Source organism: Nerophis lumbriciformis, linkage group LG04 (assembly GCF_033978685.3).
Source record: "Nerophis lumbriciformis linkage group LG04, RoL_Nlum_v2.1, whole genome shotgun sequence".
Lineage (NCBI taxonomy): Eukaryota > Metazoa > Chordata > Actinopteri > Syngnathiformes > Syngnathidae > Nerophis > Nerophis lumbriciformis.
In genome coordinates, this window is record NC_084551.2 from 33222501 (window position 1) to 33240000 (window position 17500).

The 17500-nt window shown below is 39.0% G+C and overlaps 1 protein-coding gene across 7 annotated transcripts in view; it reads right to left on the bottom strand.

The window, feature by feature from the left end:
• The window catches only part of fhod3b (formin homology 2 domain containing 3b), a 255607-nt gene that overhangs the window by 36126 nt on the left and 201981 nt on the right, over positions 1-17500 (bottom strand). For 4 of the 7 annotated variants that reach the window (XM_061953193.1, XM_061953186.1, XM_061953235.2 and 1 more), the window contains 8 exons: positions 16552-16646; positions 10733-10876; positions 10404-10645; positions 5724-5825; positions 1500-1547; positions 352-459; positions 150-284; positions 1-17 (listed from right to left, as the gene is read on the bottom strand). The exon at positions 1-17 is cut by the window's left edge and continues 34 nt beyond it. In XM_061953193.1, the coding sequence (XP_061809177.1) occupies positions 1-17; positions 150-284; positions 352-459; positions 1500-1547; positions 5724-5825; positions 10404-10645; positions 10733-10876; positions 16552-16646 (891 nt within the window). The remainder of the gene's footprint in view (positions 18-149; positions 285-351; positions 460-1499; positions 1548-5723; positions 5826-10403; positions 10646-10732; positions 10877-16551; positions 16647-17500) is intronic. The other 3 variants (XM_061953209.1, XM_061953201.1, XM_061953218.1) reach the window with 3 other exon arrangements.

The following is a 17500-nucleotide window of genomic DNA, read 5'->3' on the forward strand; positions in this document are numbered from 1 at the left end:
TGCCGACGAAATCTCGACTGAGACAGCAAAAAGTCAAAATGATTGTGTGAGTAATGAATGGATGTGATAAGACTTGTGTATACGGTCAAATATACTCAATTGCAGCTCACATGCATTCTAATTGTTTAGATTTGCAATGTGACACTAACTTGAAGCGATTCCTCTCCTCCCTTTCGATCCTCTGCAGACGTTCCTCTCGCTCCACACGTCTTCTCTCCCTCTCTGCAGCCAGAGACTCCTGATGTTGTCTGTATGACGAGCTCAGCAAGCCTCCGATAGCAGGTCTGCATGCACACAACATTTAAAGAACAAACTGTACATAATTAATCCATCTATCTACTGTATGCTAACCGGTCAGCTTTGGACTCTGGTGTGCAGGTCGCCGTACTAGTGAAGCGAGGGCTGGGGGTGGTTGGGTTTTGGTGCCTGCCTGGATACGGACTTCCATTGGAAGTAATCCTATAAAACAAACAATCAATCTATCACTCTTCAATATACAGTTTCAACTGAGCAACATTAAGAAAAGTTACATTTATTGTGTCCATTCTGAGGAACAATTAACCATGAAAGAGAAATACAGAATACACCAATCACATATGTTAAAGTACCAATGATTGTCACAGACACACTAGGTGTGGTGAGATTATCCTCTGCATTTGACCCATCATCCTCACCCCCTGGCAGGTGAGGGGAGCAGTAAGCAGCAGCGGTGGCCACCAATCATTTTGGGGATTTAACCCCCAATTCCAACCCTTGATGCTGAGTGCCAAGCAGGGAGGTAATGGGTCCCATTTTTATAGTCTTTGGTATGACTCGGCATGGTGATATATTACATGTACTGTGAAGTGTACATTAATTGCTAAAATCACCGCAAACTAACGAGAAAAGGAGGGAGGTAATGGGTTCCATTTTTATAGTCTTTGGTATGACTTGGCCGGGATTTGAACTCACAACCTACCGATCTCAGGGCGGACACTCTAACCACTAGGTGTACAGTGCCACCAACATTCTGTGCATTAATTGAATTGGTAGTGAATCAATCAATCAAAGCAATATTGATTGTGTCCATATCTCGAAAATAGATATTTTAAGTCCTTTAAATAATATAATACTTGCAAATGAGACTCATATGAAAACAAGCTATAGTCAGCTCATTTGAAAAAAGAAAACCATTTCATTATTGAATAATTTACATTTAATAACACACACAAAAGTACTGAAAATGAGTAATGCTGAGTATCTGTATCAATTTCCAGCTGCCAGGAATTGGTACTGTATCGGTTCTAATGTGAAAGGTACTCATCTCTGTTCTCCAGCAACTTGGGAGGATAATCAGGATATTTCCAGAATAATATTTTCATAATATGCAAAAATATCAGAAACGGTTAATTAAGACAACCATTTCTGATAAACAATTCAAAGAGTGATGATGGCTATAGCTATGTTCCTAAAGGAAACAAACAAAAACAAATCATCACTTGACCAATAACTGCTCTTACCTTTCAGACCAGCAGCTTTTTCTAAGAGGGTTAGATGTTTCTGTCACACTGGCGATGGAAGGAATATAAAGAGGACAAGAGACACAGAAGAGAAGAAGACAGTGGATGGAAGCAGCAGTGTAAGTAATAAGTAATGCATGAAATCATAATCAACTATAATGGAGCTTAAAATAGGGAAAAGTATTCTAGTAATGTTACAAAACTGCACTTAAGTATTTTTTGTGAAGTATTATTTTTATTATAAGACATGATTGATTGGTTCTCACAATATTGTGTACAATATGTTCTGCATATTGTGTACAATATTTTCCTGCTAATTACTACTGCAATGTCATAAAAATGTCCCAAACATTCATTTGCATCCAGCACACAACTAAAATTGGTTTAACCATAACTGTTTTATATTGCAAAGTCAAGCATATTGTCCATCCAGTTGCTATTATGATATATTTGTTCTACAACTCAGAGAATATGTTTGGTAGAAGAAGTTTCTTTGTTTTGGAAAGTAATATTTGCATATCTTTTTACATGTCAGACAAATTATTATGAGTGTTTTTAGTAAGAGTGATGAAAAACACAGTACTACAGCATAAAAGAAGATGAAATCTGAAAATGAGAGTTATGAGAGATGGCACGGCAGTAGTGTTGTTATTGCAGGAAACTGCCATAATCATGCACTGAACACATACGCCAAAACCACACACGCTAACGAACAACTACAATGGAGAACGAGGGTCTCCTGTATCGACACAGCGGTATTAAAGGACACATTTTATCCGAGAGGAGATTGAGGGCAGCTAGAAAATGGACCACTGCATCACAGAGGAAAACAGGCCTGATTTACTAAGATCCAAATAACATGTGCTTTACAGCGTGTGCAAACTATACAATTGTGTGTACTATTAGTAGGTTTGTTGCAGGGGATATACTAAGATTTAATTTTAATCGAATTAAATAATTATATCTAACATACTTAAGAGGTTAATCTTGTCAAATGACGTGAAAGCATGTGTTAAACACAAATATTATTATTTATTTAACTCATAAACCTTAAGCTCAGGTCAGGCTGATTAGAAAAATAAGTACTAACTAAATATACTGCAGAAGAAGAAGCCCATTAACAACTGATGATTTTTCTTTTTTTTTTTTTTACAAACAATTATGTAAAATTCTACAATAATCTAAATTAATGACAAAAGATTTTTTTTTCTTAAATAAACAGTCAATAAAATTAAAGTGCAAATGAAAATGCAGCTTCACCACTTTAATCATCATTTTTGCAGTTAAGAAATGTCTGATTTTTGTTCCAGACTTCTTCTGTCGGCTTGATATTGTCATTATTGCCACAAGTGGTGAAAAAGTGTATTGCACCTGAGTCACATACGGACGACTGCTAGAAGTAGATATTTCTTGACGGCCCTGTGCGGGGCACTTTCAGCCCTATGGTTAAGAAACACTGCGCTAAATGGATTGCACTGAATTGTGTTTTGCTCATTTAAGAGACGCAATCCTCTGCGCACGAGCTTAGTAAGTCAGCTTTGCACGCAAATCGTAGGTGGATCGGGCCCAATGTATGTTCCATTTAGGCACAGAAGGCACAGCAATAAAGTAAGCTAACAAGCGTTTGTTTTTAGTGGTATACACTAACATGTTACAATGCAACATGTGAAAAAAAGACTGCTCTAAAACACATTAGGAGTAGCACTATACGATTCAGTCGAACTCACAATTTGTGGGGGTTAGGTGCCAATACAAATACTTTAAAACGATAATAATGGAATAATGGACACAAGACCTAAAAGGCCTTTTTTTGATACTGTGAACCCTATACATGTCTCACACAGTTAACATTTGAAATTCATTTTTACGCATTAACAAACAACTAGTATGCAGTTACGCGATATCAAAGCATCTTCCTGCAGGAAGTGTTTAGTGAATTGACTTGTGAATCAGCGCCCTCTGCTGGATTCATAGCTGCAGTGTTTTTTCCCCCCTGTAGGTAGCGCCATCGAAACTACTTTGCATTTTAATTGCTCCTAAAACGTCTTATCGTATTTTTTGGACCGGATTATAAGGCGCACTGCCAATGAGCGGGTCTATTCAGGTCTATTTTCATATAGACTCCGCTCTACATCAACGGCCCAGCAGTGGAGATGGTAAGCAGCACCAAGTTCCTGGGGGTGCAGATAACTGACAATATAACCTGGTCCCTACATACCGGAGCTCTTGTAAAAAGAGCTCAGCAGCGCATGCACTTTTTGCGTCGGATGAAAAGAGCACAGCTCCTTCCCCCCATTCTCAGCACATTCTACAGAGGCACTATAGAGAGCCTCTGTCTGGACTGGAGCCTGCAGTGCCTCAGACTGGAAGTCTCTCCAGAGAGTGGTGAGGACGGGGGAAAAGATCATCAGGACTCCTCTTCTTCCTATCTAGGAGATCGCAAAAAGCCGCTGCCTGACCAGGGCTCAGAAAATCTGCAAAGACTCCTCCCACCCCCACCAAGGACTGTTTTCACTGCTGGACTCTAGAAAGAGGTTCCGCAGCCTCCGAAGCAGAACCTCCAGGTTCTGTAACAGCTTCTTCCCTCAGGCCGTAAGACTCTTGAACGCATCATAATTAAATTATCCCCTCAACTCCCCCCAAAATGGATTAACTCACTGGAATAAAAAAGACAATATAACATACATCCATAAACGTGGACGCATGTGGAAAAGTGCAATATATTTATTTGTACAGTAATCTATTTATTTATTTATACATATTTATATATATTTATTTATTTGATATATATATTTATATATATTTATTTATTATATATATATATATATATATATTTATATATTATTTATATATATTTATTTATTTGATATATATATATTTATATATATTTATTTATTATATATATATATTTATATATTATTTATATATATTTATTTATTTATATATGCACCTTATTGCTTTTTTATCCTGCACTACCATGACCTAATGTAACGAAATTTCGTTCTTATCTGTGCTGTAAAGTTCAAATTTGAATGACAATAAAAAGGAAGTCTAAGTCTAATATAAAAGGTGCACCGGATTATAAGGCGCATTAAAAGGAGTTGTATTATGATTTTTTTTCTACATTTAAAAAACTTCTTTGTGGTCTACATAACATGTAATGGTGTTTTTTTTTGTCAAAATGTTGCATAGATTTTGTTTTACAGACCATCTTAAAGATGCTTTCTGACCATCTCTTCAGGATGCGCCGTTTATTGGGGGCTTATTTACATGGCTCCAATTCAACAGCGTCATCTTTGTTGTACTGGTAGTTTTTAGCGCTTCCATAGCGAGTCTACTGACATTGATTGATTGAGATTTGTATTAGTAGATTGCACAGTACAGTACATATTCCGTACAATTGAGCACTAAATGGTAACACCCGAATACGTTTTTCAACTTGTTTAAGTCGGGGTCCACGTTAATGAATTCATGGTACAGATATAAGTTAGAACCGTACGCTACTTTATATTAAAAATGGCAACAGCAGACGATGAATGACCCATAACAAGAAGATAGAGACAAAGAACGAGGTTATGGACTACAATGGTGGGCGCACACAGACATTTGGGACTTATGAAGATCCAAATACACATCACTAGGTACCAATGGGTAAGAAAAGTTGGTTTTGCATAATATTGTGAAACAGATAATATGTCTCCTAACAGGTGCCATTTTGGGGTCCTTATACACACACCATAATAATACGTTTATGTTGAAGCACAGTACTTCTGACTATGGTATCCGTAATGCACCGACAATACTTTAAGCAATGTGGCTTCGTAGCTTACCAAAAGTTTTGGTGTTGCTTGCTTACGGACACGAGCTAGCGTCATTTATTGAACAGGCGTCTGTCAGTCTGCAGTCCACACGTATCTCTTATGTGGGACTGCCATCTACTGGTCACATTTATCATTACACCATGTGCCAAATAAAACAGCTTTGAGGTCGGTAAGCACAACCAGAATTAAACCGTACATTAGGGGCACCGGTTTATAAGTCGCACTGTCGATTGTAGAAGAACTGAAAGGATTTTAAGTGTGCCTTATAGTAAAAAAATACGATAATTAAAATGCGACTGCCGAACTGCAAATGGGCGGGCTTCTACCATATACGTATATTATACTTTATAGCATAAGAGAGTAATGGGTTGTATCCTACTTAGGGGTTATCAACCTACAATACCTGCGAGTTTCCTGCCTAGAGGACTCAGTGTCTGGATGACATTCATCATCTGACTCTTCCTCCTCCTCCTCCTCGTCCTCCTCTCCTTCCTCCTCCTCGTCTCTGTGGCAGGGTACGGTTCGAGGGTTGAAAGGAGGAAAGGGAGGATGTAGGAATGGAGGCAAAGTCAAAACACACAGAAGCAAACATGACTTTGAAGACAACACAAACATGGCGGCCAAACCAAACAGTGTTTCCCATATAAAGTTTAGGAATATTGGACCACACACTTTTTTCACTTCTCAAAGCCATCAACTACATGAAAAAAGTGCATACTTACACACATAAATGCAGTTTAACAGGTGTTTAACTTGCACAAATGTATAGAATCATTGTAGTTTTGATTTACACCTTATTATTATAACTCCGAGGGAAACACTAAAACAGCACACACATGCAGCACGCAAGAAGACAGGTGCAAGAATGTTAGTGAATTATCGCCACATCAGGCAATATGCTCAGACCTCTGCCAAGTAACTTAAAGGTTTTAAACTAGTCAGCAAGCATCATTGCAAAGTCAATGAGTCACTATTTTCTATGTGAAATGTCATTTACAATGAGGGTTGTATCATTTCAAGTGCAACTTTTCCTATCATGTTATTTTCTTTAATTATGTTGGTAATACAAGAGAAAAAGTCATGAACCCACAACAGTGAAGGTGTAGCATCCTTGGCAGAGGTAACCATGGACAGATATGTGAAATATTGCAACAATGTGTTAGTGATTGCGAGCGACAGGAAGTTGAGTGGTTGGATGATGGGAGCGTGAAGACTGCAGGAGATTAAATATCTCCTGTTTTATTTCTAGTACTACATCCTCACACGTGAGTCTCGTTTGCTTGTCAAATCCATTCCTCGCACGGGCCTGCTGGGTTTCATTAGCAAAATGGAAAACGGTGATCTTCAAAGGCCGCAAGAGTTTCCTGTGTTGGGCCGGTATCACATGACCGGACCTGGGAGCTACCAGAAGGTCTAATAGGTGTGTAATACTTTGAGAGTGGCCGCTTTGGATGTGATGCATTTTTGGTGGCAGTGATCAGTTGAAAGTTTGAATACACGGAGCTATACCAATTCACAGTTGGAAATGTACACCCAGATATTTCCCAAATTTAAAATGGAATCCCTGCTCTGCATTGAATAGAAAATGCATTGCCACCACTGCCTTGCTGCTACGTGGTACAATTATTATGTGTAATAAAAGTACAAACCCCGTTTCCATATGAGTTGGGAAATTGTGTTCGATGTAAATATAAATGGAATACAATGATTTGCAAATCCTTTTCAACCCATATTCAATTGAATGCACTACAAAGACAACATATTCGATGTTCAAACTCATAAACTTTATTTTTTTTTGCAAATAATAATTAACTTAGAATTTCATGGCTGCAACACGTGCCAAAGTAGTTGGGAAAGGGCATGTTCACCACTGAGTTACATGGCCTTTCCTTTTAACAACACTCAGTAAATGTTTGGGAACTGAGGAGACACATTTTTTAAGCTTCTCAGGTGGAATTCTTTCCCATTCTTGCTTGATGTACAGCTTAAGTTGGTCAACAGTCCGGGGGTCTCCGTTGTGGTATTTTAGGCTTCATAATGTGCCACACATTTTCAATGGGAGACAGCTCTGGACTACAGGCAGGCCAGTCTAGTACCCGCATTCTTTTACTATGAAGCCACGTTGATGTAACACGTGCCTTGGCATTGTTTTGCTGAAATAAGCAGGGGCATCCATGGTAACGTTGCTTGGATGGCAACATATGTTGCTCCAAAACCTGTATGTACCTTTCAGCATTAATGGCGCCTTCACAGATGTGTAAGTTACCCATGTCTTGGGCACTAATACACCCCCATACCATCACAGATACTGGCTTTTCAACTTAGCGCCTATAACAATCTGGATGGTTCTTTTCCTCTTTGGTCCGGAGGACACGACGTCCACAGTTTCCAAAAACAATTTGAAATGTGGACTCGTCAGACCACAGAACACTTTTCCACTTTGTATCAGTCCATCTTAGATGAGCTCAGGCCCAGCGAAGCCGACGGCATTTCTGGGTGTTGTTGATAAACGGTTTTCGCCTTGCATAGGAGAGTTTTAACTTGCACATACAGATGTAGCGACCAACTGTAGTTACTGACAGTGGGTTTTTGAAGTGTTCTGGAGCCCATGTGGTGATATCCTTTACACACTGATGTCGCTTGTTGATGCAGTACAGCCTGAGGGATCAAAGGTCACAGGCTCAGCTGCTTACGTGCAGTGACTTCTCCAGATTCTCTGAACCCTTTGATGATATTACGGACGGTAGATGGTGAAATCCCTAAATTCCTTACAATAGCTGGTTGAGAAAGGTTTTTCTTAAACTGTTCAACAATTTGCTCACGCATTTGTTTACAAAGTGGTGACCCTCGCCCCATCCTTGTTTGTGAATGACTGAGCATTTCATGGAATCTACTTTTATACCCAATCATGGCACCCACCTGTTCCCAATTTGCCTGTTCACCTGTGGGATGTTCCAAATAAGTGTTTGATGGGCATTCCTCAACTTTATCAGTATTTATTGCCACCTTTCCCAACTTCTTTGTCACGTGTTGCTGTCATCAAATTCTAAAGTTAATGATTATTTGCAAAAAAAAAATGTTTATCAGTTTGAACATCAAATATATTGTCTTTGTAGCATATTCAACTGAATATGGGTTGAAAATGATTTGCAAATCATTGTATTCCGTTAATATTTACATCTAACACAATTTCACAACTCATATGGAAACAGGGTTTGTATATCCATACTTGCGATGTCCCCATCAACATTTTTGGCATCCGATTCGATCTGGTATTTTGGCTTAGAGTCAATCAACTTTCGAGTCCCAATCCGTTACTTTGACAATACATTATAAAACTGATAATGTTTTATAGCGTATGACTATACACAAACAACACATTTTTATAAAGCTTATCTCAATAAAATTAGAATTTGCCAGTATTGTTGTAATTCTGATGTATTATATTTGTGGTATTGAATGCTACATACCATTTTTTTAAACAAAATAAAGTGCATAAAACCTAAACAAAAGCATAAACTATTGCACCCCCATTTAAATCATGTTGCCCTTAAAGCCTTCCTGTATCCTGCATTCCTGAATCCAGAGACTTGTTACTGTAAACATTAACAAAAACAACCCAAAAAAGATTTTGTATCAACAAATAAAAATATCGATATAATCACTTTAGTATTGTTTATTTATTGATATTACATTAGGTATCAATGGTATTGATATCTGGATCGATTACCCCTATTTTACATTCAAGCTTCAGCTGCTAGCTTCTTGTGTCATCCTGCCTGGTGTGTGTGTATTGCATGCTTCGCCATTCCTTCTCCTCTAGTCCTCCAGTGATAATGATAATAGGAAGAAACTTGATTTATTTTTCGCCACGGTGGTGAGGATTAGTATAGCATCTAAGCACTGTAGATAAACGATGATAAACTACGCGTTTGTTGCAGGTTGCCCTCAAATTCGAGCCGGTGTTCTGGCAAGACATGCATCTTCCTGAAAATTCATACAACTCCTGCATGTCGGCTGGGCTCGATTGCGGATGAGTTAATTCCATGATCAGGATCGGGACATGTCTAGTATTAACTACATCTGTTGATGTGGCATTGTGCCTTTAGGCCAGGGCTTCTCAACTTGTGGGCCAAGGGCCAAATCCGGCTTGGGAATGATACCATTTTTGTATTATATGTGATAAATCTTTGCCAACACATTTTAAATCAGAAGATGTTGGAGAGGGGGCGCGATCAAAGGCATCGTAATGTACGATGTGTAGTGTACAAGTGTTTGTGTCCCAGTTCAAAACTTGGGACACAAACATTTTTGCAGCACATTCCTAAAAACACCAGAGTGCTCCTGATGTATAGAGGAACTTGGACCACTGTTAACACATTAGCAGATCCTTGCATTGACATTTTAACCTTGCTAGCAAACATAGAACACCGGGGTCCAAACCTGTGATTTAAACAACTGAGGCGTTCCTCAAGGCATCCCTTTAAGTCCTCTCTTTTTTGGCAGTTAAACATTTTTTTCGAATTGTAATCTAGGCTTGTTTACTTCAGTCAGTAGTCATTTGTTCAACATCTTTAGTTATACTAGTGGTGTTCCTCAAGGTTCTATTTTAAGTCCTCTCTTTTTCATCATTTGAGCTATTCAACTGGTAGCCCGCGAGTTTAGTTTAAAAAAACTTGTGAGAGACTCACATTTTTTTCAGCAGAATTTTCCATGCATCCATTTTCTACAGTTTGTCTTAAAAACACTAAAATCCTGTCCTAGAGAGGTCTCCTCAAAATAAATAGACCAAAATCAACGGCTACTGTAGAGGATGCGGGTTCTCAGAAATATACAAAATGAGAATAATAGTGAAGTGAGAAGTCCGGCCCCCCCGGTTCTAAGCTTTCTGCAAATGTGGCCCCCAAAACAATCTAGTTAAATATTGTATCCCTGTTCCAGCCATCTTAGTTCAATTTTTTTCTGTGTTGTTTTGTACTGTGACTAATATGTAACAATTGTTAAAATTGCTACTGTATATTCAGAATAACCATGTCAGACATTGTTTAAGTCAAAATGGACACAAAGTTCTGATCCTCCTAACCTTTCAGTGATGTCTTCAACACGTTGACCACCAAAGGGTAGTAAGCCGTAGCCGTGGGGGCTGCAGGGCGACGCTGGGGCTGAGGCGGGACCTCTGCTGTTTTGGAGCGAATGTCTGCGGCTGCGTCGTCTCTCCAGGCCGCGCCGCTCGTTGGTGCCGCCCACACTCGACCGGCGCCGATCTTTTTTGCCGCTGGGAGGTAGGTGCGTCTCGTCGTCGCCGTCTTCATGCCGGAGAGACGTCTGGGGACAATTAGGACAAAGGAAAGGTCAACTTACTGTCATAATTCAATTTACCTTTGAATGATAACGACAGGTAGACCTCCTGACCTCGTAGATGTTTAACTGCTCTACCAGGTCCAGATCGGTACCCTTCCTGCTCAGGTGTCTCTGTGTCACCACCTCGATACCTTGCTCCTCCAGACAGTCCACCATGTCGTAGTAGGAGTCTTGGTCAGGGAGACCTGCCAGCGTCTTCAGGACAAACACACTAAAATAAGACTTCATCTTGTTGTTGCCTTAAATAGAGGTGGGTAGTACGGGTCAACAGATGCAGGACAAATCACAAAAACTACAAAGAACTGCTGCATTTCTTGGGCTTAAGATCAATTCACAAAAAACAAAGGTCATGCGCATCAATAACAAGAACAGTACACCAATAACAATGGACCATAATCAATTAGAGGAGGTAGTCAGTTTTACATACTTGGGGAGCATAATCAGTGTAGATGGAGGGGCAGATGAAGATGTCAAATCCAGAATAGGGAAATCAAGAACATCATTCAACATACTAAACAAAATATGGAGAGCAAAAAACATTTCTCTCAAAACCAAACTGAAAATATTTAACTCAAATGTCAAATCCATTCTGCTGTACGGATCAGAAACATGGAAAACCACCAATAGCATACTCAATAAACTACAGACATTCGTAAACCGTTGCCTCTGTCGGGTCCTAGGAGTCTACTGGCCAGACACCATCACCACCCTGTGGGAACTCACCAAACAAGAACCAGTGGAACTGCAAATCAGGAGAAGGAAGTGGAGCTGGATAGGCCACACACTCAGAAAACCCAATAAATCACCGATAGGCTACAGTACGTCAGACTGAAGGACATCACATCTGACACTGTGATCAGCAGCACCGGAGCACCGCAGGGAACGGTGCTGGCCCCTCTTCTCTTCACCCTGTACACCGCTGACTTCTGCTACAACTCAGAGCTGTGTCACATCCAGAAGTACGCGGATGACATAGCCATCGTCGGGTGCATCAGGGACGGCAGAGAGGAGGAGTTTCGGAGGCTGGTGAGGGACTTTGTTGTCTGGTGCCACAGGAACCTCTTGCAGCTCAATCCGTCAAAGACCAAGGAGCTGGTCATTGACTTTGGGAGGTCGAGTCCAAGGTCACAACCTATTGTGATCGAGGGAGTCGAGGTACAGACCGTGGACTCATTCAAGTACCTCGGGGTATGGGTGGACAATAAGCTGGACTGGACTGTTAACACGGACCAGAGCAGGCTGTACTTCCTGAGGAGGCTGCACTCCAACATCTGTAAAAAACTCTTGTGGATGTACTACCAGTCTGTGGTTGCCAGTGTTCTGTACTACATCGTAGTGTGCTGGGGGGGCAGTATATCTAAGAAGGACAGCTCCGGACTGAAGAAACTGATCAGGCGGGCCGGTTCTACGATGGGAATAAAACTGGACTCACTGGTGACGGTGGCAGAGAAGAGGACTGTGGAAAAACTAGTGAGCATCCTGGATGATGCCAGTCACCCTCTGCATACCGTTGTCAGTAGCCAGAGGAGCCTGTTCAGTGCTAGACTGCTTCATCCCAAGTGTAGGACTAATAGACTCAAAAACTCCTTTGTCCCACACGCCATTAGACTGTACAACTCCTCTCTGGGAGGGAGGGGGGGTACTAGGATGACAGGGGATGCAAAACAATAACAGTGCAATACTTTTTCATAACATGGTTACTACTGCCTAGTTTCTCTTGTTATATTCTTATTTTACTGTTATATTTTTATTCTCATTGTTGCTTTTTATTTTTAATTCTATTGTAATATTTTTCTATTTTGTTTCCATTTATACCCCCATTATTTACTTTTTACTTTTTACAATTTTGTACACTGCTGCTGGAATTTAAATTTTCCTGAGGGAACTCTCCTGAAGGAATCAATAAAGTACTATCTATCTATCTATCTATCTATCTATCTATCCATCTATCAATCACCAAACAGGCACTAACATGGAACCCACAGGGAAAAAGAAACAGAGGGAGACCAAGAACAACCTGGAGAAGAAGCACGGAACAGAAGATGAGGGCTGAGGGGCTGTCATGGCAACAACTCGACCGAAGGGCACAAGATCGGAACGGATGGAAGGCTTTCGTGGGCGGCCTATGTTCCTCAGGGAATACTAAGGCCTAATGAGATGAGTATGTGTTACATTTACTCTGTTCAAGTTAAAGTTAAAGTACCAATGATTGTCACACACACACATTAGGTGTGGTGAGATTATCCTCTGCATTTGACCCATCACCTTCACCAACTGGGAGGCGAGGGGAGCAGTGAGCAGCAGCAGTGGCCGCGCCCATTACATTTACATAAGTAACTTTTCACATAAAATGTACTTGTCAGAGTAGTTTAAAAGGAACATACTTTTTTACGTTTTTTACTATTTTTTTAAGAAAAACAAAACAAAGGCTAGTTACATTGAGTTTCATTCCGATCGCTACATTTATTTATATCATCATTAATTATGATCTATTGATTACTGCTTGCAAAGACATAATTTTGGCTCTTTAGAGCGACTTTTTGCAGCGGACACTGTCACACGACTCAATTGCACCAATCCAACGTAAGCACTAGTGACGTTTGACTATTTCACCAATCACACGAAGGCTTGCAGTCACATGACCACACTCAAACTACACATTGTAAAAAGTGACATGACGTCAGACGAGGCAGCACAACTCTTCAATGTTTACTTAAAAATGAGAAAAAATAACATTTATTTGTATTCATATTCTACTATTCATTTATTTGTGTCTGTAGATATGTTCACATTTAGTCTACACAAATCCCACTTCCTATGAGAGAAAACATGTTGCAGAAGTTGAATACATTTTTTTTGGTTGATTTAGTTACGCAAATGCTAACGTTTACAACAAAATATTTAAAGTTAGTATTATTTGTGGACGATACAACAGTGTGTTGTTTAGGAGAGAACACACAGAATCTAATACAAATAATAACTGAATAAATAAATAAATTAAACAAAAGGGTTTGACAAAAACACACTATCATTAAACCTCAGTAAAACTAAACTAATGCTATTTGGTAACAGTAGAAGAAAAAGACATACACAAATACAAATAGACGGAATAGACATTGAGTAAATGAAATCAAATTTGTAGGTGTAATTATTGATTAAAAAAAAGGAACTGGAAATCTCATAAAACATACACAACATAAGGTGGCAAGAAATAGATCAATAATGAATAAAGCAAAATGTGTATTAGACCAAAAACCACTTTATATTCTTTACTGCTTGCTAGTGTTACCATATCTGAGTTATTGTGTAGAAATATGGGGAAACAACTACAAATGTATGCTTCAGTCACTAACGGTGTTAAGAAAAATGTCAGTTAGGATTATACATAATGTTGGATATAGAGAACATACAAACTCTTTATTTATTGACAATATTGAAATTCCACCATGAAGTGAATTTACAAACAGACAAAATTATGTACATAGCAAACCATAACCTGCTACCCAAGAATGTACAACAATTGTTTTCAACAGAGAGAACTATAACCTTAGAAAGAAAAAAAAAGTAACATAGAACATTTGTATGCACGTACGACACTTAAAACCTTTAGTACATCTGTATGTGGGATTAAATTATGGAATGGATTAAGTAAAGAAATCAAACAGGGTACTAATATGATCCAATTTGAGAAACTGCTTAAACTCAAAGTGTTTACAAAGTACAAAGAAGAAGAACCGTGATAAACATTCTGAATTTATGGATAGTCTTGTTCATCACATCATATAAAATACAACTTATTTCACTATTTATTTATTTATTGTTTTTTAATGTTATTATTTATGGAGTACATTGTAATTAAATAGAGAACAGGAAGTGAACAAAAGTGTTAGCAACTGCTATGTAACGGAAAAGGGGTAGGATTAAATTAGCTCTGCTTCTTTCTACTCCTTTTTGAACATGTTGAAAAGAGAAACTGGAAATTGTGATGTATCATGTTGTAATTGTATGCATGTTCAAAACTCATACCATAACCCTAACATCCTAAGTGGTTGTAAAATCTTTTGTATTACAGCCCGACTACAGTTGAAGTGCAAGTACTATTAAAAATAGCTATTAATAAATCAGAAATTACTAACAAGTTGCACAGTATTTGGGTAGTTATTTATTTTATTTTTTTACTGAGTACTAAAGTAATTATTTGGATGACTACTTTTAATTTTTCCTTGAGTCACATTACTCTAAAGCAGTGCTTCTCAATTATTTTCTGTCAGGCCGATATTATCGGCCGATAAATGCATTCAAAAGTAATATCGGAAATTATCGATATCGTTTTTTAAATTTTTTTTTATTTTTTTTTAAATTAAATCAACATAAAAAACACAAGATACACTTACAATTAGTGCACCAACCCAAAAAAAACTCCCTCCCCCATTCACACTCATTCACACAAAAGGGTTGTTTCTTTCTGTTATTAATATTCTGGTATCCTACATTATATATCAATATATATCAATACAGTCTGCCAGGGATAAGCACACATGGCACACATGATAGTACTAACCTTTAACAGTTAATTTTACTAATTTTCATTCATCACTAGTTTAAATGTAACTGTTTTTATATTGTTTTACTTTCTTTTTTATTCAAGAAAATGTTTTAATTTTTTAATTATTTTATTTTATTAATTAAAAAAAAAAAAAGTACCTTATCTTCACCATACCTGGTTGTCCAAATTAGGCATAATAATGTGTTAATTCCACGACTGTATATATCGGTTGATATCGGTATCGGTAATTAAAGAGTTGGACAATATCGGAATATCGGATATCGGCAAAAAGCCATTATCGGACATCCCTAATAATTTGTCCATGAAATTGCTATAAGTACACCTCTGCGTAACACTATCCTTTTTAACATGAAAGAAAAAAGAACAAAATACAGATCAACTTACAACAAAGAATACCTTTAACATTTTTGTTTAGTCTGTAACAGAAAAGATTTAAAGAAATATTTTTTAAAATCTTTATTTACGCTTAACATTTGATATTGAAAATGTTTAACTAAATAAACTCAATAAATAATAATACATTTACCGTATTATCTAAGTAGAACAATATATACGACACTTTAACCTACAAAACAAAAATGAATAAAACAATTTGCACTAATTTTTTTTTTTAAATCAAAATGAGGATATCAGGATTAATGAATGGCTACAATGAGCATGTTTTGTAGTGGACAACATTTTGAAGGTTTGAAGCATGATAAAGCATTTTTTCCAGGGTCACAAGCACCCCCCTGGCGTTCGCAGCGCACCCCTCTATTTGAGAAGAATTGCTCTAAAGTAGGTGTACCCCGCCTTCCGCCCGAATGCAGCTGAGATAGGCTCCAGCACCCCCCGCAACCCCAAAAGGGACAAGCCGGTAGAAAATGGATGGATGCTCTAAAGTAACGCTCTCTTACTTGTGTACAATTGTTGGCCACTCTACCCACCTCTGAACATGAAGGAGATTCCATGATTACATGAGATTACAAGCCGTTACACTTACAGGAAGTGATAAAGACTGAGAACCAGCTTCCTCTGCAGCGGACATTTGTTTTTGGTTAAAACACAAATGTCCGCTGCAGAGGACGCTGAGGTTATAAAGCTGGTCTCCAAAATAACATTTGTAAATTCACGCATGTTGGACACTATCTCTGTTCAAGTTGTGTTTGATTTTGTTCTTCCACTCCAAACTCAGGCAAGCCCTTTACCTCCTTGCTTTGTGAAAATAAGGCACATTCATGTTATATCAAAGAACCTTCCCTAAACTATGCACACAAACTCAGTTGTCCAAAATGTATCATTCTGTCTTCATCTGCAAACTAACCTTGTTGACGAGTGTCATTCCATAAACCAGAAGTTCCGTATCGACTCCATCCTTCTCATCCAAGATCTCCATGATGTTCCTCCATAGTTTTATACCTGAAACAGTGAAATGCAGACGGCAGACATTACATCTTTGTTTGCAATACGTTGCATGCGGCTCTTTAATCACTCTGATGCGGCTCAGCTGCTTACTTGCCGACCCCCCCGATTATTCCGGGAGACTTCCGGATTTCAGTGCCTCTCCCGAAAATCTTCCGGGGCTAACATTCCCCGATTTTCACCAGGACAACAATAGTGAGAGCGTGCCGTGAATGCACTGCCTTTAGCGTCCTTTACAACCTGTAGTCGCGTCAGCTTTTTTCACCATACTATCTGCGTGCTGGCCCAGCCACGTGTTGTATGGGGTTTCGTTCTAAACACGTAAGTGACTGCAAGGCATACTTGGTCAATAGCCATACAGGTTACACTGACGGTGGCGATTTAAACAACTTTAACACTCTTACTAATATGCGCCACGCTGTGAACCCACACCAAACAAGAATGACAAACACATTTTGGGAGAACATCCGCACCGTAACACAACATAAACACAGCAGAACAAATACCCAGAATCCCATGCATCCCTAACTCTTCCGGGCTACATTATACACCCCGCTACCACCAAACCCCGCCCCCGGGTTTGATGTGTGAGAGGGCAGGGTTGTACACTGCTAATGTACAGTGTATTTTGTCAACAACTGTATGTGTGTAACGTATTTCTTGTGCTGAGCAATCATAAAACTGCTGCGAAGATGCACTGTGTGAGGCTCGCGTAACCCCGCCTCCTGGTGCCGGTTAAGGCACCTTCGCCGCAGACTGCACCCCCCGACGAGAGCGCCACACCAACCAAAGCCCACACCCAAACCCTCCACGTGCAAGACCGAATCCACCCAAAAAAAGTCACTTAACAA